Here is a 25,464-nt window from a genome sequence, read left to right on the forward strand (position 1 = left end):
GTCAGCGGTATTTCTCGAAACGTCGCAATGTATTACAGGGTAATGTACCTAGTGGAAAAAACATGTATGGAAATGATGGTTTATTAATTCATTTGCCAATATGGAAGAGATTGGTGCAATGAAAATATGATATCCTGTTTAGCCTACAGTAAGAAACACGTTTTGATTGATTGATTGATTGATTGATTGATTGATTGATTGATTGATTGATTGATTGATTGATTGATTGATTGATTGATTGATTGATTGATTGATTGATTGATTGATTGATTGATTGATTGATTCGTTCGTTCGTTCGTTCGTTCGTTCGTTCGTTCGTTCATTCATTCATTCATTCATTCATTCATTCATTCATAAATCTTTGAAATTCATCACTGACACTGTTGATTACTTTATTTATTCACATGTAATGCACCATGGTCTGTTATTTTCATACCAGTATATTTTATATGTAAATGTTGTACTGCTTTTTAAAGAAATGTTTATTTCTTTCAATTAGTTTGTTCTTGTTGTTGGGACATTACAGCTGTAGCTTGTGTATTACATTCACATTTACGAGTACATTATGCCTTTTCCCGATCCCGCAGGTGAATGCAGGAAACTTTGACAGATCAAACATTGTATACGAAAGTTGCATGACGTCATTAAAGTAAGAGTTGTTTGTCTGTACTGTGATACTTACCTTATACAAAAGTCCGCTATTCAACAAAGCAACGACCGTCGTCAGCAAAAGTTCATACACAATAAGCCTAGCTATATTGCCAATGTATACAATGGTATATTTTGAGACCCCAAGGCTGACCGGTCTTAGTGCAATGCTTGCAAATCACCGGTGTTGCATTCAGCGACAAATCACCCGGACAGTTGTAACAGGCAGGACGTGACATGAACCCGTTAGTTATATTATGTTTGCATGTTATCTAAATGTACACACGGTGCACGAGACACAATATTAACCACTCACGGTATTAATTTATCTGAAATATAAAGCTTAATATTTTTCCACCAGGAAATAGCCGGTAGAACGAATAACCGCCCTACTTGAAATAAGATTCTAAGATATAGGCCCATAGCCTATATACAACTCTAATATGACTAGGTATTTATAACCCTATAAAATCAGGAATCTAACCATCATGACCACTGGTGATGACATACGTCATTAAAATATTGATTTAAAAAGAATATAAAATATGAAAGGAAACATTTTTTTCATATGAGTGAATAACACATGTACAGCTACAGATGCAGATACAGAGAGCATGATTCTATTTGGAGATACAATGCAAGCCTACCTGGCTTTATGTAGATATCTGTCTCACCAACCTTTGACCTGCAAGTACGACCTAACAGGTCACCTGACCTTTATTTGTGACAAGTGATTTGTCTTCTTTACAGACGCATTTGCTCAGAGCTTTTGCTGTGCTATAGTACACAAGAAGAGTTATTATGACACACTATACTTGTATGCGGTATACTTCAGAACGTTCGCTCTGAAATCGATGAAGACGGTGCCTTAAAAATCATTGGTGTACATCAAAACGACGGTAAACTATTTTAAACACTGTCCTAGATGCCTATAGATTTAGCATAGGGGTTTACACCTCACCCGGACACCACACAAAAACAAAATTTTATACTATATAGTAATACTTACATTAATACATGTAATGGTATCAGCTGTGGTGGGTTTCACACTTTTAAATAATCACTGTACGCACATTATGATATATGGTGACCAGGGGTATTCCAAAGGGACGAGAACTGTGTCATGATATGCATATGGTACACTATATCTTCACACATTTAACCCCAAATGTACCGGTATTGCACAGGGGCACGTATTATTGCTTTTGAATCCTGCTACTACAAATGTATCAATATACGTTTTATACTAGCAGAAGATAACTTAGTGATCTTTCCATAAAGGTAGGGAAAATGTAAAAGAAAACAGCACTCTAAGAAATACTACACCCCTATGCCGTATTATACCACATACATATGATATGTAGTACCAATATTCTTACATTTTCAATGTGTCCTGATAACTCACATTATATATAGCTGTAGTAGGGTCACTATGTATAAAGTCAAAATGCACAAGTCCATTTTGCGTAGTTGTAGTGTATGGTAGTACTGTGAATAATTTTGTAAAACTGACCTCATGGTGGCGCTGTGCATGTGCTTCACCTCACCCTCAGTACATCTTCATGACTTTACATTTTAACGTTAGTTTTGAATTTTAGTGTTTTCTTTTTTATTTTTGAGCTTTTTTTCGTAACACTAAAACCCCAGAACTGAAAAACTCAAAATAAGAATAAAATAAAATTCAAAACTAACGCTACAATTATATATGTCCGTCGTTCAACCTTGTGGTCTCAGGTTTAGCAAACCCTCTGCGTATGAAGCCCCTTTCAGATTCACCGTACTGTTATAGTTTTTCCACACAAATGCATTATTGTGTTTAACATTTCCTATATTTTAGATACAACGATGGCGACACCAGGAATTAAAATCGATCGTATTGATCACATAGTTTTGACTGTCAAAAGTATCGAAGACACTATAACATTCTATACCGCAGTACTTGGAATGGAAACTCTTACTTTTAAAGGCAACAGAAAAGCTCTTAAATTCGGAAATCAAAAATTCAACTTACATGAACAAGGAAAAGAATTTGAACCGAAAGCCAAGAGACCAATTCCGGGAGCGATTGATATTTGTCTTATCACATCAAATACTATCAGTGAAGTTATTGAACATCTTAAGGTAAAATCTTATTACCTTTGTGTCTGGTTTGTTATTCTTCTTTCTTTCTGTATGGGTTGCTATAGTAACTATTTGGAAAATGTGTGTTGTAACTTTCTATATAGCAAATGTTTGGAAGTTGTGGATTGCAACTTGAAACTTTCAGAAGATGTGTGTTGCTATAGTGCCATATTTGAAAGATGTGGATTTACTATATTAAACATTTGGACAGTTAATTTATAATTGACATTAATAATAAGTAGATTTGTCGCACATAACACATTTAATTTGAATACTTCATCGTGGTCAATAAAGCTTATACAAGAATTGTCGTCACAAGTTTTAAGTATTTGTACTTGTCAAAAGTGACTCAATAACCTTCCATTGTTTGTTTGTTTGTTTGTTTGTTTGTTTGTTTGTTTGTTTGCCAGTTTAGGCGCCTCTTCCGAGACTACTCAGACCACTAAGAAATCTTTTTGTGGTCTGAGATACGAGAGAAACCTCTTTTTTATTCGTTTACACAGTCCTATACTTTTTGTAACTAGTTTCGTGGCTAACGTTGACGTTTAATTTCTCCTTTTTTGCTTTTAGAAGTGTGATGTAGTAATTGAGGAAGGTCCAGTGATGAGAACTGGAGCATTAGGACCAATTCAGTCAGTGTATATCAGAGACCCTGATCAGAATCTGGTCGAGATTTCAACTTATTAATTGTTACTTGCATAAAAACGATAACACAATCTGACATGCATGTGCAAAGGACGTACAGTGAGCCATGGAGTAGTGATATCATTTTTACAAAATGTAAGCTAAAGACTTGTCATGTACTTTCGTCGAATATTTTTGAAAATACCTATTTTTCCGTAATCAGAAATTAAAAATAGAAACTGTGACACTATGATTTTACTTATTTATATTCATTACTTTGTACTTATAAAAACCATCATTCACCATCTTTGTGGGTTTACATTTATGTTTTCTTTCGCATTGCAGTCCACTTCAAGAAGAATACAAGGCAATGCAGTATATGGGCCGGGGTTTTTTTTCATGACGTCATGATAATTGGCCTTTTCAAACCAAAAAATCTTTACATGTAAACGCGAGATTGTTCTGGGGACAACATAGTGATTAATCTGTTATGAAATAGGATACTAGTACTAGTACTCAAATTCGTCCTAACGTTTTATCATTTGCATTTACGTTTACCGACCGATTTACGTTCTGTGAAGAGGGTGTCATTCAACTAACTGAATGTAGAAAAGGGTGTCATTCCATTGTTTACATACTGGAAATACTGTCATTCGTTTTCCGTCATTCGGGTTGTCATTCGTTTTAGGGTCACCCAATTTTATCTCAGTCTTTCTGTCTAGACCCGTCTTTCTCTCCCCAGTCTCTCTGTATGTCTCTCCGTGTGTCCCTCTGTCTCCGTCTGCCTCTCTCACATTCTCTCTACCTACGTGTACCTACGTGTGTGTGTGTGTGTGTGTGTGTGTGTGTGTGTTAACCAGATGACCCTTTCTTGTAATGAAGGTATAGAGATAAAAAGTTAACATCATCAACAATAATATTATAATGTCATTAATGATATCAATTTTCGTTGTTAATCGTGAATCATTTTACAACTATAAAACCAGAGAATGGAATAGTCGTTGAAAGCTATCATTTTGCGATCAGATGAGATCAGTAGAGTGCAGCATCTGGCCCAGGCGGGCATCGCATCGCGAAGCGAAGGTCGACGGGTCAACGCACTTGTTCGCGCTTGTGTCATGTGTGTCGCACGACACCTATAGTCGTTGAGGGCGAGATTCATATCACTTCTTTCAATTCAACATGGCGGAGATCAGTCCGGCGAAAAATTTCCTCGCCGGTGGCTTTGGTGGGATATGCCTAGTTATAACTGGGCACCCCCTAGACACAATTAAGGTAAATATTACTTATATATATATCATGATCATGTTCTTAAAAAAAGAAACCGTGTTCGTCCAAGTAGGTGAGGGATGTTCACCCAAAATTATTCAACTACACCGGAGGAGTACACCCTTGAAGTTGACCTCACTATCGATGACACAGAAGTTGTAATGTTACATACCCAGCACACATTCACGCACAGTTTGCTGTCGTTAACACCTTAATTGACGGTAATCAAGCTAACATGTGGCTATTGATGTTGCCAGTACACCAAAAGTTCATAGTCCAGTAAAATTTAGTTCAACCTTTGTACCTGTCTTCAAATAAAATTCGGAGTGTCTGGTGACAAGCGCTTGTCAGCAGCATATTGTTCTCGTGACAAGCGCCGAGCGTACGTGTGTGTAATGAATGTTATTGATGCAACAAACTTTAGTTGTTTTAGATTAATTACCTTTACTGTTTACACGTTGCACGTAGTACTACATCACATACGCGGCCATGGCCATGGAGCATTATAGGCGGTGAAGTGTACATGTGTGTACGCGGCGGACTTCGCGGTTGTTGGAAAAAACAGGAGCTATTACACGTAAATTAAAAGTTTTAAGAACTGATGGTGATTGATAAAGTGATAAAGTGCAATCAATTTCAAGGGTAATAAGAACGTTTTACACTTGACGCCAAAACACATCATAATGGGTGTCAAAGGTCACGCTTGTCAGCAGCATATTGTTCTGGTGACAAGCGCTTGTCAGCAGACTCGGCCAATAAAATTAGTCCAAATCATTTGCAAAATGTGTTGTTGGGGATAGCCCGCTGAAGGTTGCCAACCATTGTCCTGCTTTCAAACGGTGTAATGAACGTGATTCTGACAATGTCCCTATAATAAAACATCGTTCTGTGTCTTTGGAAGCTTGGGAGATGGATATTGTCAAAATGGAGTCCTGACTTGGTCCGTCGGCAACCAAGTCTGCCAACCAACCTACCATTGAACTAGTGATTGTATTACTGATTATGACCGATTATTATTAATATTATAATTATATAATATTATTTTGTATGTCCACATCACAGACAAGTAAAAAAATGTCTGTGGCCACATCGACAATTATTAGTCTGTCGTATAAATGAATTGAAGAAGATTAATTCTATTTCCATCATGGCTCTTGTATCAAGAAACATAGACAGATTTCGAGAAGTGTATAGCATATCATCATGGCTAGCTCTCGTATCAAAAAACATAATCTGACAGATTTAGAAAAGTGTATAGCAATCTGCCAGGTGAACTTTTGCCTCTAAAATTTTATACATGTTTTTCAATAAATTAAGTATTCAATATTGCCTTAAGTTATTAAAGCAGGAGTGTGAAAACAGAAATCTCATCACCCAATCAACAACAATAGTAACATTCATTGAGTAAATACACACTGTAGTTGACCTCTGTGAATGTTTGACATTTTAATTAAATAATAACAAATGCCAGTGATTTCAGTGTCACAACTTAGTGTCTGCACAAGGGTTGGCACCCTTTTACCAAAATGTTGATGATGACCAAGCAAAGGATGGTGCATCATCAAAATATTGGTAAAGAGTGCCAGCCTGAGGGCACGCACTAAATTGTGATATTGCCAGAGGGCATGTGTTATTAATTTTATTACACTGTGACGTACACTTTTCATCCAATCACTCACATGTCCACTCATCATTCATCATTGATATAAAGATTTCCCTTTCATGGTGGATTTCCAAATTGTACTTGTAGATAACTATTGAATGCAGACATGACATTATTTGTAAGAACTCAAGTACCCCTGCCACTCATTTGTAATTTTATTTGTTCAACCTCTGCAAGAAATTGGCATGTAGTCTCATTGTAACCTTGTCACCATGAGAATGAGAAAATGTCATTGTTGTAGTCTATTTAAAGTCATGTGATTTGATTCAGACCAATGACAGCTTGTGAAAGAATGTTGAAGTGTAATAATAGTTGTTATTTTCCTCAAATTTTAAATGACATAATATTTGGTTGTTCTGATGATACCAGGTCTGACAGGAACTTGGAAGGATAGCTCTTTTGCAAAATCACAAGTTTAATATGTTAAAATACATGATATGACATTTCTCATTGACCTGTTCCCTTGGATACTGACCAAGTTATCCTGCAATCAAGTTCACTTGACAGTGACTGACAACATTCGAGAAGACAACAAATAATTTAAAGTATTTAAAGTAATGTATTTTATGTCTAAAACTTGTGTTTTTTGGTATCAGATATCTATACTACAAGGTCTTGTTTATATGAATATGTTAAGCAACTAATGAAATCATGAAGTATTCTAAATTTAACTGTGTTTTGTTGGTATCACTTTTCAGGTCAGGCTTCAAACCCAGCCGTTGCCTGCTCCAGGACAATCTCCTATGTTCAAAGGAACATTTGACTGTGCTCTCAAAACAGTGCGAAATGAAGTAAGTTGTTGTTTTATTGAGAACCATTTTTCGTTTGCCAGTACATATTTAAAGATATAGTGACAATATTAACATGTTTGTACTTGTTTACATGTATTTGCATGTGAATAACATGTCTGTCCTCATTTACATGTATTTGTATATAAATAACCCCAATGTGGAACATGTCTGTATTCATTTACATGTATTTGCATATAAATAACATATCTGTAATCATTATATACTTATATACTACATGCATTTGCTCCCTAGTACTAGTCGTAGTTATGGGACTGTGGATTATGCAATATACTAAAGAGAATGTTTACTAGTAATTATTAAATTTGTCCTTCAAGTATTAATTTTGCTGAGTTGTTATTTTTTTGGCAGGGATTTTTAGGTCTGTATAAAGGCATGACAGCTCCATTACTTGGAGTTGCTCCTATATTTGCAATCTGTTTCTTTGGTTTTGGAGTTGGTAAAAAACTTCAACAGAAGAATCCAAATGAAGAACTCACGTAAGTTTATTTCACCAGTAAATCATAAATATATGATAAATACTGATTTTTAGCTTCAGCACAAAAGCTGAATTTTAATGTCAGAAAGATGCACCTCTTAGTCACTTATAAGTGGTGTTTTTTGTAGACCAGATGCCATAGTGTCATACCATCATATTATGATTCTAGAAAGTGAAAGATAATCATTTCCAAATAGATGCATTGGTTTATGATGCAAATACTGGTATATGAATCATTCTAAGACAACAGTGTGTACTCAGTCAAGAACATGTACTCTTTTGAATGCTGCTACCATTTATTGAGACAATGCCTTTGTAGAGAGTCAGCAGATATAGACAAAGCATGCAGGTCTGTGTACTTGTACATTATATTTATATTTCAAAGTGTAGAAAACAAACAAATGGATTTGTTGGCATACAAAAAATACTTGCAGAGTGTAGAGTTTCATATTGTAGTTAGAAAAAGTCAAGTAAATTGATAACATTAATAAGAAAAGTTTCTGTGAAATTTCTATTTGCTAAAAAGAGATGTAACTTTACCATGTAATAAGCCCTTCCCCCCCCCAAAAAAAAAAAGGTATGTGGGTCTTAAGAAATACGGCAGTTCACAATTTAGAGAAACTGCTTTGTACCCATTATATGACTACCAACTTTACTTATGAAGCTTGCAAGTGTATCCATGTATCCTTGCCAGTATACTACTCATGCACAGATCTACATGCATCTAGTCTTCTAAAGAAAGTTTTATAATACAATGTAGATCAGCTGTGCATTAGTAAAAGTTCTGCATTACCTTGGTGCCAGTTTTGATATAGTTGTCTGACCTTATTTCAATATCCAGGTATCCACAGTTATTTAAAGCTGGAATGTTAGCTGGTGTTTTTACAACTGTTATCATGGCTCCTGGTGAAAGAATTAAGTGCCTTCTTCAGGTAAGTCAAAATATTATCACATGGTAATTTCCAAACCCAAATAATTTCAACAGAATAGTGTTTTCTGTCATCATTTGTCAATAGACCTAACCAGTATTTTATTTGTACATGATTGGTACAATGTACATACGATGTGTGAGGGCGCCCCATCACGGCATACCTTACAGACTAATATGATGGTTGTTGGAGGTAAAATGAGCTGTGCCAAATAGATATCATTTCACCTCTGACCTTAATATTATATTACGCTGTATTGCAGATCCAACAATCTCAGGGTACTGCTAAATACGCAGGTCCAGCTGACTGTGCCAGACAGTTGTACAGAGAAGCTGGCTTATTCAGAGGAGTTTACAAGGGCACCATAGCAACTCTCCTCAGAGGTACGATACCAACAGATCACTTTTGTCCGATATTGATGGGGGTTTTTTTGTAATTAGACCTTTGTTCTTGTACATATATTATGATACATAAGCAGCAGAAGTCTGTATAAATGGTAATGATGATTATTTGAAGCAGTGTGTGACTGATTACACTCTTTATTGTAAAAAAGCTGAGAGTTTCAAATTTTGATTCAGGCAGCTTTATAAGCCCCTACAGATGACACATGGAGATGATAATGTGTTGTTTATTCCTTCAACTACATTGTGTATCTATGCATACATACACTCCATATTTCATGCTGGCAGTTGAAATTCTAGAAATTATTAGATGGCACTGTGTAATTTTTTGCACATTCGTGAGTGTAAATTTTCTTTCATTTTATTTGTCCCTACCCTGTTAGATGTACCAGCTAGCGGCATGTATTTTATGGTGTATGAGTGGCTGAAGAAATCTCTGGCCCCTGCAGGGAAAGGGTTAGACTCAACATTTTATTGAACATTTTCTTGATTTTGTCTTTGATTAATATTTCTTGGGACAATGCCATTTTTTTTGCTAGTTTATCAAGATACCTACCTGTATGTTTATACATACTTGTATATGTTTTTTTTAAGACGTTCCCTACATATTTTTACAGGCTTTTAAGCAAATAAATGTAAAAGAAAGAATATAGATATTAGTATTACAAGTTTAAAGTTTCTCAGTGTCTGAACTCTGGAATGCTTTCTTTGCATGTTACAGCACTGTGACACAATTGCATTGATTAGATTATTCACCTGAATGTCTGTTAATCATATATTTTTCAACTTGCACCACAACATTGGTTCTCCTTCCCCCATCAACCACTATCTCATTGTGTATATTATATATTATGATGTTTAGTTTCTAAAAGTGAAAGGGGTTAAACAGTTTGTCAAAATGCAAACATTGTAAAGCCTACTTTTCAGTTTTGATGTATAACTTCTGACAAGTATACACAGAGGTAGAGTTTAAGGTACTCCGATGATTGTTTGAAGTCGTATTTTGATGTATTTACATGAACCTATATTGTAAGATACATTGCGTTGCGCCAGCCTCACCAGCCTGCTCCTCATAGGGGTTGGCCAATATGTGATGCCACCATGTCATGGTGTACCTTGCAGACTAGGATAAACCATGATCATTTCTCACAGCAAAGCCTCCATAGTTGTGACTAGGGGTAAGAAACATACTGTGATCAGATATTGCAGTCATAGATAAAGAAAACTTTTGTATTTACTACATTCTTTACAAATGAAACCAGTTTTAACTGTACAAGTTGAGAGGTCAGAGGTTAGGTATTATAAGCTCAACAAAATGATTAGACTGTCGACAGTCGTTCGTGCCTTTTTGCTACGTTTTATCTAAAACTAAAGTCGTTGCCTCACTCCGATCCGGAGCAATACTATAACCATGTACTGATCAGCAAGTGCCGGAGGCACGAGCTTCGGCAATTGCAGTTCCTATCAGTATGCATTAACCAGTGGTACAAAGCGAGGCGACGACTTTGATTTATATGAAATGTAGCAAAAAAAGGCACAAACGACTGTCGACAGTCTACAAAATGATATCCCCAATTTTATTTCATATTCAATTTCTTAATTTTTTACTTTTTTTAATTTAAATTTTAAAAAAAATTATATTCATTTTATGATATGTCCATCAAATATTATCTGAATAATGAAATTTCTACTCAGAGTCAAAACAATTCTTGGAAGCAAATCCCATATTTTCGCCAACACATCATCAGGGTTGTACTAGAACCGAGGGCCATGAATATTCATTCTTGCAGATAATATCTTGTTTCATGTTAAATCAAAAATTGTAAACCACTACCTTTTCAAGTAAGCTTTGGTGTTTGAAGTTGTGTGTTTGTACATTTATAATAAAACTAGACTCAATGCCAGGACTGAGGTCATTACAAATATCATTATTGTTGATAAAGAATATGATGTCTATGATATTGAAGATAATAAGTCATGTTTTCTTTACTACAGCCCCAATGACCTGAGTGTAGGAAGTACATTATTTGCTGGTGGTATGGCAGGTGTCTTTAATTGGTTGGTAGCTATTCCACCAGATACTCTCAAATCAAGACTCCAGACTGGTAAGTCAAATCAAATGCTAAAGGAAATCTTCTTCATCAAAGACATAGGACTTTAAAGACATGGATATTACATGGCCTCATTTCCAGATGAAGAAGGCTGTCAGTAGTAAAAATATTGGACATGTTGAAAATAACAATATAATTATTTAATGGTGCCAACCTTGCAGTTTTATTCTTTTACAAACAAAAACATGCATGTAGAGATATCACAATAGTATAAGAAACAGAAATGTAGCCATACCAAAGAGAAATTGACACTACAAATATAAAAATATTCTCATTTATACAAAAAAAACACAATTATGACATAAAGACGAATTGAATGTTGTTTCATACAATTCAAAAACACAAAGGTACATGTACTGATATCAGTATACCATGATATTTGTAAGTAATGTAAAAGTTTCCCTTGTGTAAACACTAGAAAACACTTCACTGTATTCCAGCAATAGGTTTGTAAAAACTTTCTGTCCAGTCCTCTTTCTTCTATAAACGTTTTCATGTCATTTTTTTCATCCGACATAGCTCCAGAAGGAAAGTATCCAAATGGTATCCGTAGTGTGTTCATGGATCTGGTTAGGAATGAAGGCGTTCTAGCCATCTATAAGGGTGTCACACCAGTCATGCTCAGGGCATTCCCAGCTAATGCAGTAAGTAGTACTAAGTTATCAAACCAGTCATACTCAGGGCATTCCCAGCTAATGCAGTAAGTAGTACTAAGTTATCAAACCAGTCATACTCAGGACATTCCCAGCTAATGCAGTAAGTAGTACTAAGTATTCAAACCAGTCATACTCAGGACATTCCCAGCTAATGCAGTAAGTAGTACTAAGTTATCAAACCAGTCATACTCAGGACATTCCCAGCTAATGCAGTAAGTAGTACTAAGTATTCAAACCAGTCATACTCAGGACATTCCCAGCTAATGCAGTAAGTAGTACTAAGTTATCAAACCAGTCATACTCAGGACATTCCCAGCTAATGCAGGAGGTAGTACTAAGTTATCAAACCAGTCATGCTCAGGGCATTCCCAGCTAATGCAGGAGGTAGTACTAAGTTATCAAACCAGTCATACTCAGTGCATTCCCAGCTAATGCAGGAGGTAGTACTAAGTTATCAAACCAGTCATGCTCAGGGCATTCCCAGCTAATGCAGGAGGTAGTACTAAGTTATCAAACCAGTCATACTCAGTGCATTCCCAGCTAATGCAGGAGGTAGTACTAAGTTATCAAACCAGTCATGCTCAGGGCATTCCCAGCTAATGCAGTAAGTAGTACTAAGTTATCAAACCAGTCATACTCAGGGCATGAATGCCATATTACGCCAATGTTTAGAGTTCACTGTAGTGTAACCTAGAGAGTGTTAAACCTAGGACAACATTTCATCAAAATCAGATCCACATAGTAAGTTATTCAAAACTATCATTTCACTTTGTTAAACAAATTGCTGCCTAACTATTAACAGAATAAGTATTTTGACAGTTACAGTTGCACTGAATAGAAGTAGGTGAGAGTACCCTTGCAGCACGTCAGAGTCGTATCAAACCTCTTGGCAATAATTCATCTCATATGCGAACAGTGCTTTCGCTTTGGAAAACCTATAAATTGAACTGCAATTGAAATTCATTCCACCAAAAAGAGAAAACCAAGTATACAAACTTTGAAAGTGAAAGAAAAACATTTTGATGAAGACCATGACAATAGTGCCCAAGGAACTAATCAAAGTCCATGGACCAGACTTACATGTAAATTACAGGAAGACAAATTTGAAGCATGAGTTAATAACTACAAAAATACATCTCTTTCTAAATAATGAGATTGTAATATGTTGGTGGCAGAATTATATAAATATATGGAAGCACTCTGAATCTAGCAACAAAAAGAAATATAACTAAAACTAGATAAAAAGTATATATACAAAACAATTACAAAAGCAGAAATATAGAGATCATTCCCTCAAAAGATACTGCTTTCTTTTTGTCTGTTTTTCTTATTGCCATTGGCACAGAATTCCATGTTTTGAATTGCATAAATTGTGCTGACTAATTGAGAGGTTTACTTTGGACCCAGGTTTGGAATTGGCAGGTTATCATTCATGTTAAATAACTCAGAAATCAATCATCATTGCATGGCATTCAAATATTATCGATATCTGTTTCAAACAGTGAGATGTATTTAGGAGATTACATATCTATCTGATGATATTTTTGTAAGACGAATACTCATGTACTTAAAAATAATTGTATATTTCCAATAACATGGCCTCAGAGAATAGGGTAGGTTGGTCAGGATTTTATTTTATTTTTTTTTAATTTGTTTATTTTTGAAAAAAAATATTGCTTTGACAAAAAAAACAAACGAAATGTTAGTCAGAATACCCCTTCTGGGATAGTTTGATGAAATATGTACAGACATCACTGGGGAAAGAAAACAGACATGCATGAAGGTCAAAAAGACAAAAAAAATTATCTTTCTCTTTTAAATGTTTCGAAAATGTTTAGGGTGGTTTAAACTAGTCGGTCGGGTTATCAGAAACACACAGTTTTTTTATTTTGTCTTATGAAAGCCATGACTATTACCAGTAACATTGTTTTCACAAGTCAGCACCTATTAATGATTGTGTCTGTGTACTTTCCTTTTATTTGCAGGCGTGTTTCTTGGGATTTGAAGTAGCTATGAAATTCCTGAATAGTGTTGCCCCAAATTTGTAACACAGCAAAGTATATTAGAATGTTAGAACCAGCTCAATGCACATGGGTAGAAACTTGTTGGACGTTTAACCTCTAAAAGTATTGCATTTTATAATTATTTTCTACCTACTAGGTATTTACCCAATACTGGTGGTTGGGAAAAACGTTGTATTTTGTATTTACACATGCATGTAGATTTGTGTCATTTGATTATATCTGAATTGGTTTTAATGTTGAATGTAATTTGAATGAAATGTCAAATTGTCCAGGTGTGTTTATCAGGGTAAACTTATAGTTGCACCAACTTTAGAAGTTCTTTGGTGTTTCATGTAACTTGTTCATAGTATTCGCATCAGATTATCGGTTAGATTTGCTGGGATAGCTTTTCACATTTTAAGGTATACATGCCATTCAGATAAATGAAAGGTTCTGGTGCAGTAAGTACAAAAAGACAGATGTTATGCTACTTTCTCAGATGTAGTATTATGGATATCATATATGTCTTATGACGATTGGCAACAAAGTCTTGAAATTAGTTGAAGTGAAAGTACGCTCATTTTGCATGTGTCCCCATGGTTCTTCCAGAACAAGGTACGGGTATCAAGGCCATGGGGAGGGGAGGGGGTGTTAACTGTCTCCTGGCCTTGACCTGTATGTCTATAATTTCAAGAAAGTCTAATTAGTGAAACCCATATAATAGGGTATTATTAGGCCCCATGGACATAAACCAGTTCCACAAAATATGTCATGTGAAATAATCCTAAAGTTAATGCTTCATCCCTAAGTAACTCTTAGAATCAGATCAATATGGATGAAATAAAGTAATCCTTGCCATCTGGGGTTGAAACATGCAGTGTTCAACATATTAAACATGTGTAAGTTACCTAGCAAAACTGTCTGTTTCTCTAAGTTACCTAGCAAAACTGTCTGTTTCTCTAAGTTACCTAGCAAAACTGCCTGGTTCTCTAAGTTACCTAGCAAAACTGCCTGGTTCTCTGAGTAATATTTCATGTCAAGTTGTATATATCAAGAACAAATGAAACTTCATGTTATTTCTGTTTATTTCCATGTACAATTAAAATTAAAACAAATTGAATTGAAATAAATTTCCAATGGGTATTGTTAAACCATGTGTTGTGTCTCTTTATAATCCTAGTCCTTAGCTGTAATCTCTACAACTAGAATTGTGATATGTTGGGTGTTTATTAAAAATACAGCTCTAAGAATATATTTTATAAAATGCGCAGAGTGGCTTTTAGCATTTACAATGTACTACCAAAAGAGAGAAAGAGACAGAGAAGAGAGGGAGTATAGAGTTAGGTTTCACCATGATTTTTATGTCTCACACATTGTTACAAATTGCATAAACAAAATACAGACACCGATGCATGCACATAAAATATTAAAGTGGAAACAGTTTTGTTTTTTAATCTTCCTTCTCAGTGCTGTTGATTTGTGTACACAGTGAGATCAAGTGTAACATTGTATGTGCTTGTGTGCGATCAGATCTGTGTGTGTGCGTGTGTGTGTGTGTGTGCAATTTGTAACAACAACAAAACTTTTAGGAGGTGTAAAAAGCTAATTGAAACTCAATACTCTCTTAATTTGGTAGTACGTTACCGTAATACTAATAGTCCAATGATGTCTTTTTGCAAAATGTTCAAGTTCAGTTTCTTTCAGTACTAGGCCTCAGCCCAGCATACAGATCAATATACACTGTAACACAAACCATGTAGAAAGGTCAGTGTCTTTACGATATAAAAGTTAGAATCCATAAAGATAACAAACTAACCAAGTTATAATCTTGATAACACATAAATTTTGCATCTTTTGAATGCATTTGATAAATACAGAGGCAATTTCAAGACTAAGTCCTGGTCTTGTGATGAGATTGTAATCGCTAGGATTAGCTCTCCAATAGAGTGGTATATAAATGGTTCTAAGTTCTTTGTAAGTTGGACATACAAATAAAAAGTAATATTTGTCCTTGACAATAATTTTTTACAGCTTTACAATACATATTCTCTGTTGAAAAGGAAGTTAAAGGTCTCTTAATTTTGGTAGTAAGTGAAAGTACAATAAAATCTTTTCACAAAGTGTTGTATAATTTTAGAGCTTCCATTTCATACACTTCCCCCCAAGAGATTGTTCAATGAGGATGTTTTGTGTCATTGAAATATATAACTACAGCAGTACTACACAATATACACTTTATTGCCTGGCAATGAGGACACTAGTAGATACATAGTACCCCTAGGGATGTCATGCAACAACTATTACCCAAGGCTGAAATCCAAGGAAAATGGTTGCTACATATTAAACAGCACTAGGGGTAATATGATGCCCACTAGATGCCTACCTGAATAAGGCCAGGCAATAATATTTTAACGCATCACATTCGTAGGCACATATTTTTTCCAGAGTCAAAGCAAATCAGTGGGGGGGGGGGGGGCTAGAACTCGTATATAGTGCCTATGGAAAATAGAACACGAATTACCGTTTGTATCCAAATTCAGGACACTATGGGTTACTTGTCCATATCACATGACATGGCTAAGCCAATCACTGAAGGCTGTATAAAAAGGATGTGTTATAAATGTTAATAATTACTATCATGTGCCACATATACTTTATAAGTTTGAAATGGTAATGTGAAATTTTGAACTTGGTTGTTGTATGTAACTATAAAATGCATTTATTGTTTTCTGATGCTCAAAATATTTGGGTCCAAAACATCCTAAATTGCATGATGATAGAAAGGACTACAACGAATCCATATATAAAGGTATTATTTGATAACCTTGTTCCATAAGGACAGTTCCACATCATTCAGAAGTGCATAAATCTACCAGTTATCACCTCAAAAAAGGTTGACAAGCAATGTTATGTACAGTTTTACACATAATATGCAACCAAAAACGTTGTTTCCCAATCTGATTAAAATCTGATGTTGTGAAAGCGGCTAGATGTCTTTATTTACCTCTATTTCCATCGTTTTGTGTGGTTTGTTTTGTTCCGAATGGGATGTCGGCGATCACCCAGAACAAAATAAATGACACAAAATGATGGAAATAGAGGTAAATAAAGACATCTATCCGCTTTCACAACATCATATTTTAAATCATATTGGTTGTTTCCTTGCATTTTCCTTGTTTACATACGTTTTTCAATGTGTAATGTCAGTTTCCTTGCATGCAGTCTTGTCATATTTAAATCATTTACAAGAATGTCTTCTCCTAAATGAGACAGTAAATATCCGTCAATTGTCTCCTTTTGGAATTGCCCCCGATACTGTGGTAGATTCAAATTTACCAACAGTTCACATACTTCTTGCGTTGACATATTTGCTACCCCCTCCTGCCTTCTGAGATCTGTTTCCTCCTCCCGCTTTGTGAGATCTGCTACCCCCGCCTGCTTTCTGAGATCATCTATGCATGATGACGTACTATGGGATCTTCTTTTGAAGAATCTGAAACTTCTTGATGAAAGTCTTGAATCTTGTCCACCTTTTGATAACTTCTTATTCTCACTTAGCAATTTCTCATTCTCAGCTATAAGCCGCCTCTTATCCTCAGCTATCTCCTTCAGAAAGAAACGCGATACATGATTAAATTGTGAACGTTCAAAAACACAAATTAAATTTGAAGACAAAGAAAATACCCCATGAAGACTCACTTTTACTATTTCTAACTATCTTTGAGGTCATTTGCACGAGCAGTTAGTGATATTAATCTGGGTTTTTTTAGTTGAACAAACATTGAACTGTTATAATTTCAAGTTATCATTTCAAACACAGTTGTGTTTTTTAAATATGTTATTCAAATGAAACATGAAAAAAAAGACGAACAAGTCTAAGGTGTACACAGACACTCCAGGTACAACAATAGTCTTTTAGTGTGCGATTTTGGGCCAGTAGCCTTCAGGACCAATGAATAGAATTATACTGTTTACATGTAAAGAATTGTCTTTTCTCACCTTTTGCATAGTTGTCTGTTCTCTCAATTCTTCACTTAACTTTAGGATTCTCTACACAAGACATGAAAGAGATAAATTATTTTTATAAAGATTGAACTACCAATTGAGGTCGTCATCATTTACTACGCCGTAAATTGATAAGGTGCTGTTGTGTGACTAAATTCTGTTGTCAACCCACAGAGGAAAAACACCATAACGGATGTAGATTTTTAACTTCCCTAGTAAACGTAGACGGGATACGATACATTTTTCTCGGCTTCTTTAATTGCACAATTGGTTCAAGCTACGGCTTTATTTTGGCAAATAAATACTTCGAAAATGCTATTGTTTGAGTAAATTTTGAAGGACTCTATAAGAGAAAAAGTAATGTGCCTTTTTGGTCACATAGGATCACATATGGCACATTAATTTACATATTGTGGTCTGACCAATAAGATGACGGTATAATGTATTTGTATCCCACACAGTAATGATTACAACAATTGTCGTTCCAGTCCGCGCAACGGTGACAACCACATCTCACCGCCATCATCTTATTAGTCAGAAAGGGGGGCAGTCAGTAATTGCAGGGGGGGGGGGTGACTGGTCACTTTTTACAAATCAGTTGGGGGGGGGGGTATATTTTAAAAAATTGGGACCAGGGGAGGTCACGTTTTAGTTTATCTAACTTTTCGTTATTTTGTTATTTTGGCATCCCATCGCTGTCACAATTTCTAAAAACCCACCTGTTGACACATCGGTTTACTTACTACATTTGCTAGGGTTAGGTACCGTTGTACCACACCATATCAATCAAATCTCTGCTGACAACCAGGTAGTGAATTAATTGTCAGTTGTGATGTAAGAAGAAGCTTTAAGAGTGCGTCTTACACAAGAGTAAAATTAGAACAGTTGGGTAAGATATTAGGGTTAAAATGGTGATATTGACCCCGGTAACATCTAGACCTTGTGAGTTCTGACCTTCAGCTCAGATATTGATTAGTGTATTGCCTTGATCACACAAATTCACTGTGGTATTAATAATGGGAAATAACCAATACCTTTAAAACTTTCAACATTGGTGGCAGCGGTGGAATTAAACCATTACCATTGATTCTGGGACTCGTCTCCTTTTCCATGTCTGAGAACATTTGTTTTGAACAGGGGAAGGGGTTTTAGAGAAAGGACATTGTGGGAGGGACACTTTTTTTTTGCAAGACGGCATTGGGGAGGTCAAATTTTAACTAAGAGTCAGGGCCTGACACCCCCTATGTCCTTAAATCTTGTTATGACGTAGTTGTACATCATTTTAATTACTGACCAGAATGGTCTGAGACTTACCTTCTCTCTTTCAACGAGTGTTTCCTTAAGACTATCACACATAAGTTTGTAATCATGATAGCATCTATTAAAGAAAAAAATGTATAATGTTGAATGAATTGGGAGGATGGAACCCGCGTGGTGTTTTAGTACTGCAATCTCGCCCTCTATCCTTGGTGTCATTGCCATTATTTTCTGAAACACTTACCCTGTTAAGCTTTATCTATTAAAAAAACGGAATGTTTCACTTTCAAATATGACAAGTTTTCTTAATAACTTTGACAAAATCAACCTAAATGTATGCACACACTCTGTAACACTCTCAGACCGTTCTTCATAACTGTCTGTAACACTCTCAGACCGTCCTCCATTTAAAGTGTCTGTAACACTTAGACCGTCCTTCATAACTGTCTGTAACACACTCAGACCGTCCTCCATGAGTGTCTGTAACACTTATTTAGACCGCCCTTCATAACTGTCTGTAACACTCTCAGGCCGTCCTCCATTCTGTCTGTAACACTCTCAGACCGTCCTTCATAACTGTCTGTAACACACTCAGACCGTCCTCCATGAGTGTCTGTAACACTTATTTAGACCGTCCTTCATAACTGTCTGTAACACTCATACCGTCCTCCATTCTGTCTGTAACACTCTCAGACCGTCCTCCATTCTGTCTGTAACACTGTCAGACCGTCCTCCATTCTGTCTGTAACACTCTCAAACCGTCCTCCATTCTGTCTGTAACACTCTCAAACCGTCCTCCATTCTGTCTGTAGCACTCCCAGACCGTCCTCCATTCTGTCTGTAACACTCTCAGGCCGTCCTCCATTCTGTCTGTAACACTCTCAGACCGTCCTCCATTCTGTCTGTAACACTGTCAAACCGTCCTCCATTCTGTCTGTAACACTCCCAGACCGTCCTCCATTCTGTCTGTAACACTCTCAAACCGTCCTCCATTCTGTCTGTAACTCTCTCAGACCGTCCTCCATTCTGTCTGTAACACTCTCAGGCCGTCCTCCATTCTGTCTGTAACACTGTCAAACCGTCCTCCATTCTGTCTGTAACACTCCCAGACCGTCCTCCATTCTGTCTGTAACACTCTCAAACCGTCCTCCATTCTGTCTGTAACTCTCTCAGACCGTCCTCCATTCTGTCTGTAACACTCTCAGGCCGTCCTCCATTCTGTCTGTAACACTCTCAGACCGTCCTCCATTCTGTCTGTAACACTCTCAGGCCGCCCTCCATTCTGTCTGTAACACTCTCAGACCGTCCTCCATTCTGTCTGTAACACTCTCAGACCGTCCTCCATTCTGTCTGTAACTCTCTCAGACCGTCCTCCATTCTGTCTGTAACACTCTCAGGCCGTCCTCCATTCTGTCTGTAACACTCTCAGGCCGCCCTCCATTCTGTCTGTAACACTCTCAGACCGTCCTCCATTCTGTCTGTAACACTCTCAGACCGTCCTCCATTCTGTCTGTAACACTCTCAGACCGTCCGCCATAATATTTGTCTTTCTCTTAACAGTCACTACTTACCTATTACGAGTATCTGATTCAATAGTATCATACAAAGTATCGTAGTCATTGTCATTGTCACTGTCATAGAATTCTTGGTCGCTATGTTCATTAGCTGGTGCACAGTAATCTACATGGGAACAAAAACAATAGATAAATTAGCATTCTATTCTCTTCTGTTTCATAAATACTGTTGAATTTCATCTCAAACTTCTTTATATTCTTGTCAAAATATGGAAAGTTCTTACCTGCTTTCTCTGCCTGAGTCGTGTTTGGCAGAACTGAAGGGGGGTTTGGATTTCGTAGCGGCAGGTCCGGCAGATTGCGACGGGGCTCTTCTAAAGAACATTCACTAGGACCTTGCTTCGCTTTTGAAGATCTTCTATACCACTGGAATAGATCGCGTTCTTGTTCTAATGTACTTATCTTCGTTTGATAATGGTCCAGTAAATCTTTTAACACCTCCTTAGCTTTTTCTTTCCCTGTTTTAAAAAGCGTACGTATTAAAGACCCAGTTCGGATAGCGATTATACATTTAGGTATGCAAAACAGTTGTTTGGCAGAGCTATCGTATTGTTGGTTAAAGCATACACCTACTTCACCAAAAGTAATATTCTGTGTGCTTGTGAGTTTATCCCCTGAATACGTGTCCTGAGATTCTGGAACCTCTGAGATAGACTGTGTGTGTCTGAAGTTACAACTTGAATTTGGTCAATAACTATCAACACCAAAGACAAGTCGGTAGCACATGTATGTATTAATTGTCCGATAGATAGTTTTAAGTCAATGGTGATAACACTTATCTAGAAGTTGGGTTGTAATGATTGCAAAGGGTAACGTCTGCGACTCAGTTTGTGTAATAATTTACAATGTTTTAGACAGTCCGGTGTGGCTTTGCTTTAGTTTACTATGCATTTGTGCACTTTTTCTCTCGTTCAATTTATGTTTCCGTGAACAATTTAATGTTTCGGAAAACAACAACAATATTTTTTTTTCAGAATCCTTTGTGGTATCACACCTCCTTGTTACGAATGTGTGGTTGCTGTATAAGCGAAAAGGTCAACTCTAGGTTGGATTAGACTGTCATTAATTTTGAAGATGTAAAACATGTATATGTACAACTGAATCGCTGAAACAGTAAGAGCCTGTAGCAGTGTATGCTATATATATAGCGAGGCACTCCTTCGGTCACCCGATGTCATGTAACCCGATGGAGTGACTGCCCTTTGAAGCACAGTTCACAGACTAGTCCTCTCCCACAAAGGAATTGAGTAATTGCAATTCTCGTTCCCTATTGTGTTCTGAGGTCAGACATGAGAGGAATATTTAACAACTACATGTGTTTGTTATGGTGAATGCCGTAAGTAGCCAAAACCATAAAAAAAAACCTCTTTTGTTCAAAACTCCTTGGTATGTCAATTAAAGAAAGTATGTAACGTCGCCTTTATTCAACAATGTGTAGTGAATATGTAGAAGACTATTAGCATCACAGACCTGAAGTGACATAAGGTAATATGTACTAGTAAAGATGAAATTCTAAAGAAACACGCCCATCAACGCATGACACCCATCTCTTTAGTTGAAACATTAGTTAGCCTAATCTAACATAATCACTTATTTTGTACTTGCAAATTAAATTACATATTCTTTGGCATGTTAGGGAGGAACCTATACTGACAATTAAGCTTGAAACTGGGGACTGCTTTGCCAGATAGAAAACACTAAAAAATTGCTATGTATAGATTAGATTCCAAATATAGATAAGATTGCAAATACATATATATATACCTTCATATGAATTTGACCAGCTTTCAAAAACAACATCAAGTGGCCTTGGTTTTGCAACAAAACGGCTAGGTAAGACCTCATTGCCAAGTTCATGAACATTCCACGATGTATTAATAGATGGGTACAGACCTTCAAGGGCACCTAACACTGTCGCTATGTCAACTTTATTATTTGCTATCTTGAAAACGTGCAACGGTAGGTCAACTGGAATGGAAAGAATTTCCTTCTTTCTAGGATGCGTCGCTAGGATATGCTCCTCTGTAACTAAGGACTCGAGACGAAGGATTCCCCTCTGTTGTACGTTGGGGGTTCCAGATTCTACTGGTATTCGAACTCTCTGTCAAAATATAATATGAAAGAGAAGTGTAACAGACAGGCAGGCAGACAAATGAAGTATATCAATGCATGCATACGCGAGTGGATGGGTTGGGATAAGATCGATGTCATGTTTACTAATCTATGTATGTATGCATTTTCTTGTGAAGACAGACTGAGATATAAATGGCCTCTTACCATTGGCAATTGCTCTTTGATCAACTTGTACAATGGCTGTGGTTGGGGCTGAATCATCGTACTGAACATTGACATGGAGTGGTTGTCTGAAGATATCCGTATGGTTTCATCCATGTAACGAACCAATAGAACCTTTAACTGAGGGGAAGAAATATGAAGAAAGATTTCTGTATTACTAAGGTAATCCGTGTGTGGAAGAAAGACTCTTTTTGGAATAACACAGATTATTGCATATAGATACAGTCCTCCAATGCCATTACAATATATGTTCAAAGTATTTACAAAAGCATTGTATATTGCATTGTATATGCTTTGACAATGATGATATCGAGCTGTCTTTAACCGTTTTTTGGTGACAGCCATTATCCCCCGTGTGCCTTGTGCCCTTTTCCAGTAGTTTGCTGGTAATTTGAGTTCATTAACCTCCAAATGACAATCGACCATGATAGTAACTGTGAAAGTAATTTACATATTCAATCATGGTACTACTATCATGATATTATTTACACTTTCTCAACTTTGAATTTTTTTCTCGAGGAAATCTTCGCGATCACATTTGTCGATCAGCAGGGAATAATCTAGGTGGTGATGTGTTATATTTAGTCTTCTTTGAATCACCAACCTTATCCGTGCCAGGCAGAGCATAGTCATTGCCAGCGCCATTGTCAACGTCGTTAATATCATCTACGTCTGTGCCCAGAATTTCTATAACATCGCCCTCTTCGATGAATGAGACGGGTCCACCAAAGTAAAGTCCTCCAAGTACACGTAGAAACTTTGGTAGTACTTTATGTTGTACAATTTGATTTATTCCTATGAATATCTTATCATCATGACATGGATCTGGAATTATAGTAAATGCAAATTATATCAAGTCACGATGACCAAATAACAATGAAATACAGCAAATATTGAAGAGAAAGACTTCAGTTTTTTCATAAACATATTAAAGGTATAGGAAATTATAACATTTGAAGTGTGGATGGGTTAAAAGGGTGCCTTAATGCTGACGTGGAGAGAAGTTACAAAAATAGGTATGAAGTAAGCAGAGGCAGAAACAAAATACACATATACATTAAAACACACAGTCACTATATTTGTCTATGGAAACGCATGAAATTTACGAAAACAAACATTGATTTTTAACCTGAAAATAACGATATTTAGGAGTATAAATGCGTGAATTAACCATTTAAAACATTGAATTTTACGAATACAAATATGATTTTATGAACGAAAATATGTTTTGTTGAATATTACAACACATGGCCTGCCTTAGTAATGAAATAAAATCTAAGGATTTGGTGTAAAACAACACAATCAACAACAACCGTCGATAATCAAACTTAGTATTTATTGCAAGTATCACATATTTTTTAAAGTATCTAGTCTGACCATCTTAAATTATCACTTGGGTGAGTTCGGTGCATTGCCGCTCGAAACAATCATGATTCTTTCATTTTGAATTTTGAGGTAGTTGAAAGTCATGGAGTGTATTTTCAAACCGGAAGGAATAAAGGTAATACATGTACTACGCGGCGTAGCGTATCAGTACGTGTACACTGGGAAGTTGGACACGGTTCTCATGAAGAGACGATCGGCACTGTTTTCTTCGGACCGTGTTTTTCTATAGTCACGACATGGGAAAATCACATCCTTTATGTTAAGTTTGAGTTTTTACCCAACAATCTAATAAATCAAAAGCATTTCTACTTCCTGTTAACTACAAATCATGTCCCTAACAATTCATTGTACATGTACGGACGTGACAAATATATTAATGATGGTTGATATTTTGTCAACATCTTGGCCACTCCACTCCACTGCACTCCACTCCACTCCACTCCACTCCACTCTACAGCGTCATTTTTTAAAAAGAGCCTCTGTCTCCCATACCTCAGTAAAAACAAAGTACTCAATTAGTCTGTTTACCTGTGACACAGTTTCAGAATTCACAAGACATAGCACAATCACTTACCGATCGGCAATATTTCGTATACCTGTTGGCCAGTCAATGGTAACAACAAATCTCGTCCTTCTTCGTCTGTGGCTCGCACTTTGTGTACAGTGATTGTCTTATGGAACAGTAGGACATCCTTGTCTTCAAACTCGTCAGGTAATGTGTCCCTACCATTAACTTGAACAACACACGGCAATGGTACCAATGAAAGTAACTTTCGTAGAGGTGTCGTCATGATAATGTCGTCTTTGTACAAGGAAATTGAAAGGGAAAAGTATCTGCGAAAAGTACAAGCCTACCGCATTACCTTGGTCCAGGTAACTGGATATATTCACCTGTGAAGTGAAAGCATTGTCTTTCTTTCGGTCGAGTGAGGGCGTTATCATAGTGACCCCGGTGCACCACTCCACTCCACTCCACTCCGGTCTATTGCGTCATCTGATATTTTTTAAAGAGCCTGTGTCTCTCATATCAGTAAAAACAAAGTACCCTGTTTAACAGTTTCAAAAAAGCTTGCAGTCACAAACACTACCTTGAAATGTTTACGATAGTGAGATGGTATCTGAAAAATGCAGTTTATGCTTTGCATATTACAACTGAGCATAATGTTTGAGATATGTTGATGTAGCCATATACATGTAATAAGTAAAGTACAAAGTTTTTCTTCTTCTGGAAGTCG

General features: G+C 36.5%; 3 protein-coding genes across 7 annotated transcripts; 2 read left to right on the plus strand and 1 right to left on the minus strand.

Annotated features, from left to right (window-relative positions):
* Positions 1-4: 4 nt before the first annotated feature.
* Positions 5-3,649, plus strand: LOC144442444 (glyoxalase domain-containing protein 5-like). Of its 3 annotated transcripts, XM_078131810.1 has the most exons (5): positions 5-148; positions 588-649; positions 1,399-1,547; positions 2,486-2,769; positions 3,340-3,649. In XM_078131810.1, exons 4-5 carry the CDS (start codon positions 2,494-2,496, stop codon positions 3,454-3,456), a joined length of 393 nt encoding a protein of 130 aa, XP_077987936.1. In that variant the 5' UTR covers positions 5-148; positions 588-649; positions 1,399-1,547; positions 2,486-2,493; the 3' UTR covers positions 3,457-3,649. The 3 variants fall into 3 exon arrangements, with proteins under 3 accessions (XP_077987936.1, XP_077987945.1, XP_077987929.1); XM_078131819.1 differs by lacking the exon at positions 588-649 and having other exon boundaries at positions 21-148; XM_078131803.1 differs by lacking the exons at positions 588-649; positions 1,399-1,547 and having other exon boundaries at positions 73-148; positions 3,340-3,476.
* LOC144442428 (mitochondrial carnitine/acylcarnitine carrier protein-like) lies at positions 3,420-14,849 on the plus strand. Of its 3 annotated transcripts, none has more exons than XM_078131790.1 (9): positions 3,420-3,549; positions 7,024-7,116; positions 7,486-7,613; positions 8,454-8,544; positions 8,804-8,924; positions 9,326-9,398; positions 10,938-11,047; positions 11,573-11,697; positions 13,695-14,849. In XM_078131790.1, exons 1-9 carry the CDS (start codon positions 3,496-3,498, stop codon positions 13,755-13,757), a joined length of 858 nt encoding a protein of 285 aa, XP_077987916.1. In that variant the 5' UTR covers positions 3,420-3,495; the 3' UTR covers positions 13,758-14,849. The 3 variants fall into 3 exon arrangements, 2 of the variants coding, with proteins under 2 accessions (XP_077987916.1, XP_077987903.1); XR_013481636.1 differs by lacking the exon at positions 3,420-3,549 and adding an exon at positions 4,304-4,668 and having other exon boundaries at positions 11,573-12,313; XM_078131777.1 differs by lacking the exon at positions 3,420-3,549 and adding an exon at positions 4,307-4,668.
* Positions 14,850-16,800: 1,951 nt separating this feature from the next.
* Positions 16,801-25,107, minus strand: LOC144440534 (uncharacterized). Its single transcript, XM_078129913.1, has 9 exons — positions 24,804-25,107; positions 23,448-23,668; positions 22,826-22,963; positions 22,313-22,649; positions 20,773-21,006; positions 20,546-20,654; positions 19,032-19,095; positions 17,712-17,762; positions 16,801-17,318 (listed from the first exon to the last, which is right to left on the minus strand). The coding sequence occupies exons 1-9, from the start codon at positions 25,018-25,020 to the stop codon at positions 16,890-16,892; spliced, it is 1,800 nt and encodes a 599-aa protein (XP_077986039.1). The 5' UTR covers positions 25,021-25,107; the 3' UTR covers positions 16,801-16,889.
* Between the last annotated feature and the right edge of the window lie 357 nt (positions 25,108-25,464).

Source organism: Glandiceps talaboti, chromosome 1 (genome assembly GCF_964340395.1).
Source record: "Glandiceps talaboti chromosome 1, keGlaTala1.1, whole genome shotgun sequence".
Lineage (NCBI taxonomy): Eukaryota > Metazoa > Hemichordata > Enteropneusta > Spengelidae > Glandiceps > Glandiceps talaboti.